Genomic DNA, 16855 nt, shown 5'->3' with positions numbered 1-16855 from the left:
AGCTGCTTCAATTGCATCCTTTTCAGGAGCATCCACAAGTACCTTTGAAGCCCCTTTTTTGCAGCCTTTACTGTCAGTTTTCCAGGCTCTCAGATATGGTTTAATGTCTTTAGGGAGCAGATGTGATGTGGAGCATTTTTAGTTGTAAGATGGATCCAAGAGTTAATTACTTTAAATTGCAGCTTAGAGCAATCTAAGGATTTTTTAAGGTGGGAGTTTGGTCTATATTGTCATTTTTGTGACCTGTAGTTGAAGGCTGTTGTAGTATATTACTAACAGATGTTGAAACAAAAGAGTTGAGACTTGCAGTTGCCACTACTGGTGATGAAAGCTGCACTGGTCTGTCACTCTGGAATGGGTGACTGGTCATCCAGTTGCTGAAATATCTACTTAGTGCTGCTTTCAAGGGGCCATACATAGCAATGTCTAGTGACTGGAATTGATGGCTGCAGTGAGGGGGGAATGAAAGTATGACAATACTGTAAAAAGTCGGTTGATTTGTAAGCAGACGTTTATTCAATACTTGTAGAACCCAGGTCAACTGGAATAGAAAAGGTAAGTCAGAATGTTATATCCTTCCTCTTTTCCAAACTAGTGAGCTGGTACAAAAACTATACTGTATATTACCAACAAATAACACTATTCCATAACCAATCCACCCCCCACTTTAACTGGGCATGCATCACCATACCAATTCTTTTGATTAGTGGTTTTCACTCTTTGAATATGAGAAGGCGCTTGGCTCACTTCTCTAACACTTTTTGTTCTCTCATACATACTTCATAATATGATAAGGCACTTGGATCACTTCTCTAATTCACCTCTACAAATAGCAGTCTTAACTCTTAGAATATGAGAAGGCACTTGGCTCACTTCTCTAGCACTTTTCATACTCTCATACATACTTCATATACAATAAGGCACTTGGATCACTTCTCTAGTTCACCTCTACTACACTCACTCTACGGTTTCTTTACATTTACAGGTTAAGTTTCTTTACAGGCTTTATGCATTGACCTGAACAGGTTGAATACAGAGCACCCTGTAGATCCACGTGGGTTGTGCAACTTGTGCTTGGTACAGGTATTGGCGTATGAAATGCTGGACGAAGATCATGGGACGTCGGCCGTGAGTTTAGATCTCAGGCGTTTTAGGTTGAGGGGTGAGAGCAGCAAACGCAGTTATGGGTGATGAGGTAAGAGCTTCAGCATGTGGGTTTCCCATAGATTCACTTTGTGGGGTTTCCAGGGCTTCAGCAGCATCAGGTGACCTGTTTGAATGGCAGAGCACCTTTATGTGGCGCCTGTTTTGCCAATAGGTTCCTCCTTCGTTTGTCTTGATTATGTATGATCTGGGATGCTTGTCTGCTCTCATGATTGTGCCAGACAGCCATGTCTTACCCTGGATTTGGGCTTGAATTGGTTGGCTGACTTGCAGGGGTTTTAGTTCTTTTGACTGCCTGTTATGGTATATCCTTTGGCGTGATTGTTACTTTTTTTGGTTCTGCACGAACTCGCCATGATGAACGATTTTTGGGGAGAGTAGTTCTCCAATGCAAGGAACTATCAATCTCAAGTTTCTGCTCATCAGCATCTGGGCTAGGGATGCCAGTTCATTGACTGGTGTGTTCCTGTATTTGAGCATGGCCAACTCAAAATCGTCTCCTATGAGATCATTTTAGTAAGGATATTCTTGGCTGTTTGTACTGTCCTTTCCGCAAGTCTGTTTGACTGTGGAAAGTTTGGCGATGAAGTCTTGTGAGCTGTTTCCTAGTCTTTTATGAACTTCTGATATAGAGCTGATGTGAATTGTGGACCATTATTGGAGACAAGGATGCTAGGGGTTCCATACGGCACAAATTGTTTCTTCAAACATGATACAATCGAATAGAATAGAATATATTTATTCACTACAATAGCCAGAGCTAGCATTAGCATGTCATGACAAAAATAATTTATACCTTCAAAAACACTCACAGGAAAATTTAAACCAACAATATATTAATCAAACATTAAATATTAGTCGCGTCAATATTATTAAAATGACGGGTAAAATATGGAACAAATGATCTTTGTAAGTTGAGTAGTTTTGTCCAAGTATAATTTTTACAGCTCTTTTTTGTATCGTCTCAAGTCTATCTGTTTGATCTTTTGTCAATCCCGGATGCCAAGCAGGGCATGCATACTCAAGAGAAGGTCTAACATAGCTGCAGTATACAGACTTTAAAACCTCAGTTGGTGTACCAAATCTGTTTAGGTTGGAAAATGAATGTAAAAGCGAGGCGCCTTTTTAAGTCAGATAGTCAACGTGCGAATTCCATCTTAAATAATCGTCCAAAAGAATCCCAAGTATTTTAACAGTTTTCTTTGTTGGCAGTATGGAATTATGAGAAGAGTGGTTGTTACCCTTTAGGAAGGAAAATGTCATATATGAGCTCTTAGTTTCACTGACCGCCAGTTTTACCTTTCCTAATTCAGCTTTTAGATCATGATAGATTTTGATCAAGTCAGACTGTTCAGTAGTCGGAGGGCTTAGTCGCAATGATAAAACAGTTAAATCATCGGCAAATTTAAAACGCTAACGTGTTGTTGTTAAAATACGGTTAAACGCAATAAGAAAAGAAAGCGGGCCTAATTTAGTCCCTTGTGGCGAACCACAAAAAATATTTACAAATTCAGATGGCTCATGATCAGGAAGTTGGACACACTGAGATCTTTCAAAAAGAAAACTAGCTAGCATTCGTACAACAAATGGACGGGCACCCATAGCCTTTGCTTCTTCCACAACTACATTATGATCAAGACTATCAAAAGCCTTAACTATGTCTGCAAATAATGCTTCAACATAGGCCCCATTATTCTCTAAGTGCTTAAGGATAGTATCCAATAATGCAACCAAATAATGAACAGTACTATGCCCGGATCTAAATCCAAATTGCTGGGGATCAATATTACAATTTATGTCCTCAAATAAACAATCAAAAATAAAACTTTCAAATACTTTTGAGAGAGCTGGAGTTTTCGAAATCAGCCTCATCTTGGTTATATCTTTAGGTGCCTTGCATTTGGGGTTTGGCGTTACATATGCCTGTTTAAAAATACACGGGAAAACACCATCAATAAAACAATGGTTAAAAATTGCCATTAAAGGAGTAGATAAAAGATCAGCACACTCAATAATCAATTTAATTGGTATCTCACTAGGATAACTAGATTTTCGAGAATCAAGTGCCTTTAACTTTTTAGCAACTAAACAAACCTCTAGTATAGGGATATTTGAAACTGAATCATTCGGTGGTAATTTTCTTAGTTGAGGATGAATTTTACAAACAGATGCAAAAAAGTTATTAATTTCACTGGGTATCAGGGGTTTACCATTGACATCTCTCACTTCAACTCTGGTTACTTTTTCCCGATAATGTTCTGAACTAAGTCATGGAACTTCCTTGGGTTGGATTTATATATTTCGCTTATTATTTTAGACCCATACTGCTTACGAGAACATTTTATTTTATATACAATTAAATTTCTTACTCTTTTGAAATCTTTTACGGATCCAGTTAAATGCAATTCGTTCCTCACTTTTATCAGATTCCGAATCTCTTGAGTAATCCATGGTTTATCATTAGATTTCACATATATTTTTTTCTGCGGGAAAATTTCACAGTATTTTTCGAATAGTTCCTTACAGAATAAACTTGCCATTTTGTCACCGTCAGACAATGAGAGAATATCACGCCAGTCATGATCTGTGAGCCATTTCTTGTAGAGATTTACTAGTTCAGGTGTGAAAGGCCTGTACACTACACTATTTATTTGTCGATTTGGGATAAAATGATAGGGTGTCCAAGCAACACACAAGTGATCACTCAAACCTAATGGGGGTAATGTAACTGGAGTATTATAATATTCATGACACTTGCTAAAAATGAGATCCAACATACGGTTACCTCTTGTGGGCACATTCACAACCTGCTTAAGTGATAGTGAATTACTTAGCCATTTGGCATCTAAGTCATGAAAGTCACCACACATTATGATACCAGCATTAGGATACAAAGATCGTGCATTGTCAGTGCAATTCTTTAAGTAATTCACAAGGTCTTTACGATAGGGGCCACAGGGAGGATAGTAAACAACACATATCACCAGTGATGCCACTTCCTTGGGAAGCTTCTTAGGCCTGCACCACAACCATAATACTTCAAAACCATGCTTATTTGGTATATTACTGAAAGTGAGAACTCGATTTCTTATAGACGATCGACAAATAATACCAACACCACCACCATGTGCTACTGAAATATCATTGGGTGTCATTCTAGGTTTGAACTAGGTATCATATCCTTCAAATGCTACAACATCTTCAGTCGCGGGCCATGATTCACAGATACAAGCAATATCAACCAGTTCATTCTTCAAGCAAAGTTCAACCTCTTCTAATTTGTTCATAAGTGACCGGACATTTGATAATAGTATTTTCGGAAATATATAGGGATGGAAGGGGGCTTTACACTGCGGTCTCGAATCTCCTTGCCAACACGTTGAATCGGTTCCAAGTTGGGATACTCGGAAGACATGGTTTGAGGGGTTGGTGAATCTTTGATTTTTTTGAAATTCCAAATTGGTTGGTTGTTAGTACTATATATATTGTCGGAAGGCTGGCAGATGTTGGTTCTTGCCAGTTTCTCCAAGTTTTCACGAGGAGTGGTTGGTATGAGGGGGGGGGATCTGCATTGGCTGATTTAAGACAGGTGGTTTGAGCTTCAAGCTCATAAGTGGGACTGTAAACTGTTGTCTTTGGCAACCATGTTTTAACAGAGGTGGAATTTTTCGTTCCCCGTTTTTTGAACTTCGCAATTCAGTATTGGAAAGTAGCTTTTTCCTTCTGGGGGAAGTGAGATGCACATTAGGACAACAGTTCATGAAACAAAGGCCATGAGCAAATTTTTTAAACAGAGATCTGTGAGGCAGAATACAACACTCATCACGGCAGATGCCTTTGAAATAATCCAAGCAAATATGGAGAAACGTGCAATTCTCCGCCTTTCTACAGCCTCGCTTTATGTGAAATCTGCAGACACGTCGTTCAGGAATATGATCTGTTGTAACACCCTCTTCATCTGTATGCGGAGACTGAAAATACTCTAGGTCGGTTTGTGCTGTTTGACTAGTAAGAAAGCTACTGCATTGAACAGATACATTATTACCCATTATTCCCATTATTGATGGGCGTATGCATTGCTACCGACTCTATCAACCTCGAAAAACCGGCTTTAATAGTTGACGGTGATTAGGTAATATTCTCAACTCTTGTAGAACAGATCACAACCGATCTTCTCCCAAGGTAGGTGAGGGATATCATGAGGTAACAACGGCTCCTTTTGATTCGAGTTTTGATATTTGGTATACGCATAGCAGTGTCTAATATGTTCTTCAACATCCTTTGTCATACCTGGCCAGAACACAATAGAACGAGCTTGTTGCTTAGTCTTTTCAATTCCCAGGTGTGATGAATGGATGCAGTCTAGGATGTTCTTGCGGGAATTTTTTGGAATGACCAAATGATCGCCTTTCAATATGATCTGGTCTATGACTGTTAACTCGTGTCTGACGTTCCAAAATGGGAGTATGTTTGTGGGGACGGACCTTTTGGATTTGGGCCAGCCACTTTGGATAGTCTTAGTGAGCTCAACCAATCAATGGTCAGCTGCTGTCTCTTCTTTTAGCTTTTTAAGCCTGTCTGGGCTTATTGGGAGAAGCGTCATCACAGAGTGCATGTACAGTTTGATCTCTATTTGTGTTTCTGTATCCTCTTCAGGGAGATATAAGTGGGATAGGGCGTCGGCAACAGGAATTTCTTTACCAGGGCGAAGTATCACTGTAAAATCATATGGCTGGATTTTCAGTAACATCCACTGCAGCCTAGGTGACGACTTCGAAATTGGGCGGTTGAGGACGACTTGCAGAGGTTTGTGGTCGGACGCAACGATGAATTTCTGGCCATACAGGTATTGATGATAATGCAGGCAGCCAAAGAGGATAGCGTATAATTCTTTTTCTATCTGTGAATAATTCTGCTTGGTGCGATTAAGCGATCTCGATGCAAAGGATACAGTTTTTCCATTCTGAAGAATGGTAGCCCCAGGCCAAACTTTGAAGCATCGACTTGGAGCTCGATGTTTCCTGATGTTGGATCAAGGAATGATAATGAGTCACAAATCGATTCTTTGATGTTTGTGAATGCTGAGTTGTGCTCTTCTTCCCACTTGAACTCTTGCTGGCTTGCCAGTTTGCGAAGTGGTTGGTTCAGTGAGGGAAGATTGGGTATATACCTTGCCAGATAGTTCATCATTCCCAAGATGGTCTGAAGTTCATCTTTAGTCAATGGGATGCGCATTTCCTTTAGCGCTCGAACCTTCCGTGGATCTGGATGGATGCCAGCTTCCGATATTATGTGTCCAAAGTACGGGATGCTATCACTTTTGAACACGCATTTTTGAAGGTTGAGCTTCACGCATTTCTCGCGGGCTCTTATAAGCGCGCTGCGCACATTAGAATCGTCATATATGATGATGTCATCCACTATGACTGAAAAACCTTTGATACCTTCAAAGGCCTCCTCCATGCGGCGCTGGAATTTGTCTTGCGCCGAGATTTGGCTGAACTGCATCCGTTTGAACTTGTATTGGCCATATGGTGTGTTGAACGTTGTTAATTCGGATGACTCCTTGTCAAGTTCAAGCGACCAATATCCATGGCGAGCGTCAAGTTTTGTGAAGTACTTAGCGCCAGCATGTTTCAAAACAGCTTCATCAAATGTAGGCATTGGGGTCTTGAAATTCCCTAGTTGGCCATGCTCAAATACAAGAACACACCGGTTGCACACGTATAGGCATTGGGGTCTTGAAATTTCCCAGTTGGCCATGCTCGAATACAGGAACACACCGGTCAATGGACTGGCATCCCCAGCCCAGATGCTGATGAGCAGAAACTTGAGATTGATAGTTCCTTGCACTGGAGAACTACTCTCCCCAAAAATCGTCTTGAAATTGGGGCCTTGAGGGTCTTGAAATTCCTTTCTGGAATGATGTTTGCTTGGGCGCCAGTGTTGATTTTGAAAGTGATTCTGGCTTGTCCATTCACCATAAGCTTCACATAGGGTTGGTCCTCACCATTGTCCATGTTAACAGAATCAATAATGTTCATTGTATCAATAAAGAGATCATTGTCTTTATTTCGACATGCTTCCTGGTTTATGAGGTTTACTGTTTTTCTGTTGCTTTTGCAAACTTTCGCGAAATGATTTAGCTTGTCGCAATTGCTACACGCTTTTCCTTTGGCTGGGCATTTGTGCAGGGGGAAGTACTCTCCGCCACAGAAATAACATTGTTTATAAGTTTGTGCACTCTGGTTCGTCTTCTTGCCTTTTCGAATGAAGTCAACTTCTTGTTTAATATATGCATCCTGACCTCCGTGGGTGCTGCTCGAGCCAGGTTGCGACAAGTTCTAAGTTGCACCTGGGTTTCTACATGTGCCCTCGATATAGTAACTGCTTGTGACAGGGTCAGATTTGAACCTGCCTGTAGGAGCTTCTCTCTGACTCTTGCTGAGGAGATACCAGATACAAGTCTGTCTCTTATCATTTCCTCTTTCAATTCTGTTGTGGAGTATTCACATTCCCGAGCCAATAACTTTAATTCTGTGATGTACTGATCGATTGTCTCACCATCACGTTGGTCTCTTTTGTGAAAGAGGTATCTTGAGAACACCGTGTTTGACTGGGGGCTGAAATATTCACCGAATTTGGATATATATGCTCCAATTTTGTCTGTTTCTTCAGCAGATATTGTAAATGTACTGAAAATGTCTCTCCCTTTTTTTCCTAGCCAGATCAGCAAGAACGCACACTGGGTTTTCTCAGTCTTTCCACTAAGGGGTCCTTGGAACATGAGGGTTGCATGTGTTGGGAATCTTTACCATTCCTCTTTGAGGTTGTTGCTTGACCAGTCCATTGTGGGGTATGGTACGTTGGCTTCCATGACTTTTAGAGGGGCTCTGACACCATGTAAAAAGTCGGTTGATTCGTAAGCAGACGTTTATTCAATACTTGTAGAACCCAGGTTAACTGGAATAGAAAAGGTAAGTCAGAATGTTACAATACTACTCTCTCTTGCAAACATAATAAGTTCCAGGCTAATGTGGCTTTCATGATTATCTAGTAGCAGAAGTACAGGGTCTTCCTTGGTTTACCTTACCTGCTTTTTGACATGCTTCATAGTCTCCATGAAAGTGCTTAACTGTCATCCATCCTGTTGTCTGGGCTAGACCCAAGCTGCCAGGGGGGGGGCTCCAAAGAAGAAGTCTGGCTTATAGATTTTGTACAGGAAGACAAACACAGGCGGACTTGTTCTGCCAATTGCATTAATAAAACAGCACACAGTCGTAAGCTCACCTTGCTCAGCTAATGATGCCTGTCTGACTCGTTTGACACCAGTGGCTTTCTCAGTGATAGGGCTGGATGATGTTTCATATACTTTTGTATCCAGCTGCAACCTGTGATGTGATTCTTCTCCCAAATTCAGGAATTGTCAGCCTCAGCTAGATGGCATATTTGTATACAAATTTTTGCAATTGGATGTGAGTTAAGCCATAGTGTATCTATGACAATTTTAAATGGTAGGATTCAAGAGAAGCTTCTTGCTCATTTGTAAAGATCTTGCATTAAGACAATCTTTCAATTTGTGTTCCCATGTTAGGAACCTCTTTTTATGGTATTGCTGCAGGTCTGTCTGGAAGATGCATCCTTCTAACAGTGGTGGGAACATTGTCACCAAGTGCTGACTGTGGTATTCCAAATGTAACAGATACACTTCAAATCATCTTTTTTCTACAAGTATAGCTCTGACTGCAGATGAAATTATTTTGTCTGATACAGGGGGCATTTTGTATTTGGGCTTTTAAGTTTAAACCATGTTTGACAGAAAAGAGACTTGGTTAAGAATTAGGACAAGTTTGCAAGACTTAAACCAAAAACTCCAGTTATAAAGGCTTCTTAAAAAATATATAACATAATTTGGTGAAACACAAAGTACTGGGGCTGGTCCACACATGTTGAAACCTGCCCCAATCATTTTGTCCAAACCTGCCTCCAGTGCTATTTTTAAGAATTAAAGTTGTAACTCTAAAACTCCTAATCCAATCTTCGATATTTTTGCATGACATGATAGCCTCAATGTTCTAATATCTACAGACAAATCAACAATGTCATAAGTGGTTTCTAAATTATGAAAACAATGTGTCAAAGATATTCTGTAAAATATACTATCATGCGAAAAAAGTGACACTTAGCTCTTCACTATGAATGCTTGACTGCAACTGCAGGAATTTTTTTACAGAAGATCTATATATGTTAACAAGTTCTGAAAAGAAATGGCATTTAGTTTCAAATTCAAGAATGTGGTTTGCAGAGCTGCTGCCCCCTCTCCCCTATGCGTATTTTAGGGGTTTGTTCACCTTTTGATAGTTCATCCCTGTAATGTTTCCTCTCTTTTCTATTTCAATAGTTTATTGGAGACCCAAACACCTATAAGCAAAAGTAACAATAAGCATAAGCAAGCAAAACACTATAGCAAGCAAAGCTGGGTGCAAACATAATTAAAATAAGCAAAACATTTCATCTTCTTTCTTTTCATGATTTATTTTCGTTTCGACTTCAAACGCTTGCCATACTGATTTGGACGATCAATGCTGAGGTTCAGCCGGATGACTGGCTTCACGACGCGACCCGAGGTGGTGGTCCGGGTCTGTGATGTGCTGGCGAGGGGCTGTGTGCCGCCGCCCGTTGCGGTGGTGTCCTGTTCCACTTGCTGATTTGTTATAGTTACAGGACTACTGCCTGGTTGGCTGTAAAGACTGGAATCGTCGGTCAGAGTTGGCAAGGGGTTTGGGAGTACGACCCTTGTGGTTGGGGTGGATTGGGTAGGAGCTTGAACTTGCAGAGGTGCGCTACTCTTGTCACCTTCTGCGACAAACTTAGTTGAGGTTTGTTTATCTGGCGTAGACGCTCGAAGTGATTGCCCCATGGGTGGTATGGTGTCAGCAGCGCCTATTTGTTGCCCATCGTAGGCTGTGGGTGAGGCGAATTCATACCGAGGTCTTATATCCCTCCTGTTTCGTCTGAAGGTGCCTCCGCTTTCGAGGGAGAGGTTGTAGGATCGAGGGGCTTTATCGTATTTCTTCTCGATGGTTGCTTTTTCCCATTTTGAGTCCTCAAAAAGTTTTACCCATACTTTCTGGTTTGGGTTGAGCTCTTTTGCTGTCCTTGATGGGCAACGGATGGGTCTCTCCCCCGGACCCATACATGATGTTGCTAGAATTCCGGAACACCCCGGTCGACGGAGCATACTCACCAGCTCAACTTTTGATGAGCAGACAGCTGCGCTCAGTATTACCAGTTCTACCACAAGCCCCACACCCCAAACTGGTAGATAGCTCAACTGATCTGGATGGCTTGTGTTAATGTCAATGTCCCACCTTCACTCAAGAGCTTTTCTCTTATCCGGTCATTCTTTACTCCGAACACTAGTCTGTCGCGAATCATGTCATCTGCAGTGTCACCGAACTCGCAGTCAAGTGCTAGTAACTTTAGTTCTGTGGTGTATCCCTCCACGGTTTTTCCTTCATTTTGATTCCTTTTGTGGAATATAAATCTTCCAAAAATCGGATTCGCACTTGGTTGAACGTGTTCATTGAACTTGTCCATATACACTCGGATTTTATTGTTTTCTTCAGCTGTCAGATTCCAAGTGTTAAAGATATCGCGACCTTTCTCGCCGACCCAAATGAGCAGGTACGAACATTTGACAGCTTCCGACTTTCCACTCAGTGGTCCAGAGAACATGAGTTCGCAATGCTGCTTGAACCTCTTCCATGCTGCCTTCAGGTTTGGTGAAGACCAGTCTATCGTTGGGTGTGGTGTGCTGTCCATGATCCCACTTCTGACACCATGTAATGTTTCCTCTCTTTTCTATTCCAATAGTTTATTGGAGACCCAAACACCTATAAGCAAAAGTAACAATAAGCATAAGCAAGCAAAACACTATAGCAAGCAAAGCTGGATGCAAACATAATTAAAATAAGCAAAACATTTCAATCCCCAGCCCCCCTTTGACAGTCTCATATAGACCTAGGCTATTTAAAGGACTAACTCAAAAATTATGGCATTCTCACTTTATAATATGCAGTTATATGCATTCTTACTTTTTAAGTTGCAGCTTAGAATAATCTGTGGATTTCTCCTTTTGAAGCTCCAGAGTTGATGATTGAAGTTGTTTTCCATGTTATTCCATGACAAGGTGCAGTTGGGTGGTCAATAGGACCCCAGTTGAGTTTACACTTTCTAGAGGACTGTGAGTCTATTACAACTGTTGATAATTCTTGAGGAAAAGAATTTAATGCAGATTCTAGATAGGATAAACTGCTTAACAAATTTCAGTTATTGACTTCTGGTTCTTGAATTAGGACTAACAATAGGAAACAAAGCTGGGACAGTATTAGCCTTATTTAACTTATAGGTTAGAATGGCTTCACCTTTATTTCTCCTATATTAAGTGTTGGGAGTTTCAGCTTTTCTAGTCTTGCAGGGTAAGAAAGCTCTCACATACTTTGGTAACATGTCTCTACACATCTTTCAAAACTTGTATGCCTTTTCTAAAACAAGGGGTGGCTAGAGACATCCCAACTTCAAGCTTGGGATGAACAAATCCTTGATACAGAAGATTGATGCACCAGAGTTGAACTAGCCCCAGCAGCAGATTTCTTAGAATGAGTATTGAATTTTAATTAAGTTTCAATAGTGACTCCAAGATCCTGCCTCTTATTTACAGAGGAGATTCGGTGGTCTGAGAGAAAATAAGAGTTATTCAGATTCATTTTGTCAAAGTGAATAACTTGGCAACATTGAATTTAAGAAGCCAAGCTCCAGCTTATTGACCAAGCAGCCCAAGATTATTTTGTAGAAGAGTATGATCTTGACATGACAAGGCTGGTCCAAGAAGCTTTGAGTTGTCAGCATAAAGCATTAATTTACTGCTGATAGTAGAATAAGCGTCATTGATGAAGATTTTAAATAGTTTAGGATCCAAAAAACTTCCCTGAGGAACTCTACTTAAAATTTGCTTAGAGGACAAAAGAATATGGTTACCAGAGCCATCAAATAACTGAACACACTGGAATCTCCGGTAAAGAAAATCTATGATCCAGAGGAGGGATTTCTCTTCAAGCTTGAAAACACATTTGGCATAATTCTAGACAAGCTAATTTTTGCTATCTTGGAAAGGGGTTAGGTTAAGAAAATGAAACTTTAAGGGATGGATCTACATTCTAAAGTATGTCCTGGGAAGGCATTTTGAATTGCGTGTATCCACTCCTTCTCCCTCTAGAGGGCACTGACCTTTAAAATAATTGTGCTATGAAAGTGGAAACTTGCAAGATAGATCTTCTGCTTAAACAAAGTACAAGTAAAGTATTTTTTAGCTTCACAACTTTGAACAATCCTTTTTATGAGGTTTCAAAGATCTGAAAATACATTTTCTAAACTTAGAAACAAAAACCATTGATATGGCTTAAAATTTTACTCAAATAACAAGAATTAAATTTTCAAAACTAAAACCAGAGACTAAAAATTAAGGCATAATCTTGTTTTATCAAAATTCCAATAGGTATAGACCTGTCAAGTAGACAAATTTCTATGACTTAGATATTAGAATAGAGTTAACATAGTAGCTTGGCCTACTTTCCCAGAGTATTTTTTGGTCCCCGGGTTCATTACTGAAAGTTTCATTTTTCATAACCTAACCCCTTTCCAAGATAGCAAAAAGTGGCTTGTCTAGAATTTTAGCACAGATTATGACTGCAATTCCACTATAGATTGCCTATTCACATTACCAGCAATTTCACATTAGATTATCATATAGCCCAGATTATGTATATGTTTATGAAATTATCACAAATAGGAATATTGGTACCACCTCTTAAACCTTCTAAAGGCCAGATCATAATTTGCATCTTACTGAAAACAAAATATGTTTAGAGATCTTTATATCCTTATGACATTTTAAGGAATTAATATCATTATATACTAAACAACCAGTCTACTGTCATTAGTCCTTTCCAATAATCTCATACAGTGTTTTTTTTTTCTGTTTTGTTTTTTTCTTGCTAATAAATATGACTGTTCAAGTATCCATATAAAATTAAGTAAAACAAAGAGGAATAATCAGCTGTTTATGTAGTCTGAGATGGAGGAAGGGTGGATAGGGGGGACAAATAAAACAATCAATCACTGCCTCTTTGAGTGTCATTTACTCTCTAAGTCCATGCTACCAAACTGTTTCAAATTCTACAAGGTAACACTTACCACTAAGTATGGTGGACCAGACTCTTCTAGAGAGTATTGAGTTGGAAATTGTCAGACGGACATTTGAGCACCTAGATGAACAAGTGCTATTTCAACATCTCTAGAATTTTAGTTAATTAGCATCCCTGTACTTCACTGCAGAAGACTGAGGAAATAAAACGAAGACTAAACAGAAAGCTCAAAACCTGGAAATGAAGAATAAGAAATGAATTTCAGTGTATGTGCATTTGTTGACTGCAAAATCCCTCAGTAGTTAATTCTACATGCTAAAAAATGTGATATTTTAACTTTACATTTGAGACTAGATGTTAATTGATAATTTTGGCAATAGAATTGGGAAATTAGTCTAAGGTTTATCATAGTTTAATTAAGTTATGAAGTGTTTAATTTTATTGGTTTGTTTGTATTCAATATAAAATCTGGGTAAAAACCTAGATCAGTAATTTTTGCTAACTCGGAAATCTGATAAGCTAGATGAACAAACTTTAGAGAGGGGATCACACTCCTACCTCCATATTTCCTTTCTCTGTCTCTTACAGGGTGCAAAACTAGGGAAAATCTTGCACTAAGAGAAATAAACTTCCAAAAATGGGTGGACAGCCTGCATATGGGCACACCTCTATTCCCTCCCAATTTATAAATTTTTAAAGATTCTATGATAGTCAGTCCTAGCTATGAGAAGAAGCTTAGATTTAATTTTGTAATTTTTAGTTTTGCCAAATCATGGGAACACCTTTGCCAAACCTGACAGTCTTCAAAAAGCAGACTCTTAACCCAAGTTTGATTTTGTTTTCACAACTTAAGAGAAGTAAAATCTTTGAAGTCCCACAAGTAGAGGGAAACTGAAGAAAGGGGGCTATCCAATTAACCCACAACTTTCCAAGATTGTAAAATGTCACTAAACCAGGTTTCTATTGAAATCGGTTGTATCATTTGAATATGGTATTTGTGATTTGTCTAAGTATTGATTTGTGGAAATGACTTTTTTTGTGGGCAAGATTTTGATATCAAATACTTACATTCAGGGTAGGGCTGAGGGGTAAATATGACTTCATATAAATGTTAGGGTTTTTATTTATGCCTGGGTGAGTATAGGGCTCATTAAAATTTATAGGGTATTACTTGTTGTTATTATTTTGTTGGTCACCATGGTCTTATTTTTTCCCATCAGATGTCATCATATTATGTTTGCTGTCTACAAATAAGTTGGTGCTCTGAATTTTGTGGATATGATTTTCTTCTATTGCTCTATTCAAATTTGCTAGTAATGCATTTTCGGGTCTGTATCTAGCTAAGGATTAATGAGTGAAAAAAAAAATCAGTTCTTTTATATTTAAACTATGTAGAATTATCTGAGCTGTATCAAAATGAATTTCTTGTTGAAATTTAGTAAATGGTTTTGTGTTATCTTTTTTTTTTCGTGAAAAAAAAAGAATTTTTGTTTGTACTTAAAAACATTTCCTGCTCCAGTCACTATAACTTGGGCAGTTGCCCAGGACAAGAAGCAAAAGGGTATTGGAACTCTGCTTGAATGCTAGTCATCATTTCAATCTTTGGAGCTAACTAGCAGGAGATTTTGTTTGGGGAGATTTCTTTCTTTTTTTAGGGAAAATATTAGTCAGAGCGAAAATCTGAGGCGTGTCAATTGTCAAATAATATATGTCTAGGGGTGTAAGTTTAAGTAAAAGTAGATAAAGCAAATAATTAACTTTCTAACTCACTTGAAGTAGTTCTGACAAAAAATATTGTTTCCCCCACAGCATTGTGGGGGAGCTATTCTTGTCTTTTATTACTCGAAGATTATCTGTAAATGAAGATAATGAGAAATGAGGGTATATAATTTTTAGCTCAAAATTTTCGCCCAGTCAGTATTTTACTGGTAGGCCTTTCTTCAGAAAGTTATGATTTCTTTGTGTTGGGCCTCCACTGCAGAGTAAATCTTTACTTTTGCCGGAGCTTTTCCTTCCAACGTTTTATTGGTCATTTCTGACATCTTATATTGTTGTATTATTTTATTGGTATATAAACAAGCCATTTATTGTTTAATTTTCTGTTGAGTTTAGGGAAATTTAGCTGAATTTCTTGTTCTACTCAGGTGAATTTTTCAAAATTTATGTTAAGGAAATTTATTATTCTTGAAAGTAAAAATTGTTGGTTAAAACTTATAATGTGTGGAACCTCCTCCGAAGAATAGTTACGATTTGCAAATATTATTTTTGGGTTTTGATGACTTTTACGAAAAGAAAAGTCCCCTGATGCTCAGACATACCCACAGGTGTTGAATTTGCCTATATGTATATGATGCTCCCCAGCAGAAGGAGAGTTGACCAGTGACAGCATCTTCATGATCTGGCTCAAAACTTGTCAGCTTACCCTTGTATGTTGTGCAATTTCAAATTTAAACTAAAAAAAGAAAACTATAAACAAAATGGTTTAATTTGCAATTATTGAAATCAAAATTAAAAAAAAAAAATATTGAAGAACAAAATAAGTATAGGAGCAACATTAAGAGAAATGTGTTGTACTGAAATACAATTAATGCTGAAATACATGTATTTCAGTACTGAAATACAATTCATCCGTGAAGTGTATGCACTAATACAGTTTTTTTTTTGTCATTTTTAGGGATCCAGTAAGAAGGTATCAGCTAGTGTGCTTCAGCTGGAACCAACTACCACTATTTGTAGGCCTGACCCTTGGAATAGCTTTTGGTTTGATTCTAACTCCCATAGTTACTGAAAGCTGTGCTTCCCTAGAGACATCTACTGCAAAGAATGTCACTATTGATGAATATGAACCTCGTGTTAACCTTGCTGGAAAACCAGTATCTGCCCGAAAACAACCTAAAGTCCTTACTAGACCAAGGTATTATTCAACTGAGCTTGGACTAAGAGAAAAATTATTTGTAGGTGTACTTGTAAATAATCCATCTGCTGACCTTTTTGGATTATCAGTAGCTGTGAATCAAACATTGGCCCATTATGTTGATCGTATTGCATTCTTTATTGAAACAGTTGCAGGAAAAAAAGTGAATACAAAGAATCTACCAGTAATTGGATTTATTGATAGTAAAAGAGGACTTCTACCTCTTCACGTGTTGAAGTACATATCTGATAATTTTTTAACTGGATTTGATTATTTTATGCTTGTCAAAGATTCAACTTATGTTAAGGGACGACAATTGGCTGAGCTGGTAGGTCACTTAAGTATTAGTGAAGATGTATTTCTTGGCAGTAACCCAGGCCGAAGACAAAGCTACTGTTCAATAGGTTAGTACTTTAAATGTATTATTTCAAAATAAAGGTAAAAAAAATCTAGTCTTAACTGCATAAATATCTAAGAAGAGACCCCCTCCTAGACCCATTTTAGGTCTATTCATACCCAAAAATCGTGATTTTCTAGGATTTTTATTTGGTTGTTTGAAAATTAGGAAGTT

General features: G+C 38.6%; 1 protein-coding gene across 1 annotated transcript in view; it reads left to right on the top strand.

Annotated features, from left to right (window-relative positions):
- The window catches only part of LOC136030334 (chondroitin sulfate synthase 2-like), a gene marked incomplete in the record, with an annotated part of 34319 nt that overhangs the window by 1950 nt on the left and 15514 nt on the right, over positions 1 to 16855 (top strand). The window contains 1 exon segment of the mRNA XM_065709249.1: positions 16045 to 16688. Within this exon segment, the coding sequence (XP_065565321.1) occupies positions 16045 to 16688 (644 nt within the window).

This window comes from Artemia franciscana, chromosome 8, assembly GCF_032884065.1.
Source record: "Artemia franciscana chromosome 8, ASM3288406v1, whole genome shotgun sequence".
In the NCBI taxonomy this organism is placed as follows: domain Eukaryota; kingdom Metazoa; phylum Arthropoda; class Branchiopoda; order Anostraca; family Artemiidae; genus Artemia; species Artemia franciscana.
This window is presented reverse-complemented; position numbering and strand designations above follow the sequence as displayed.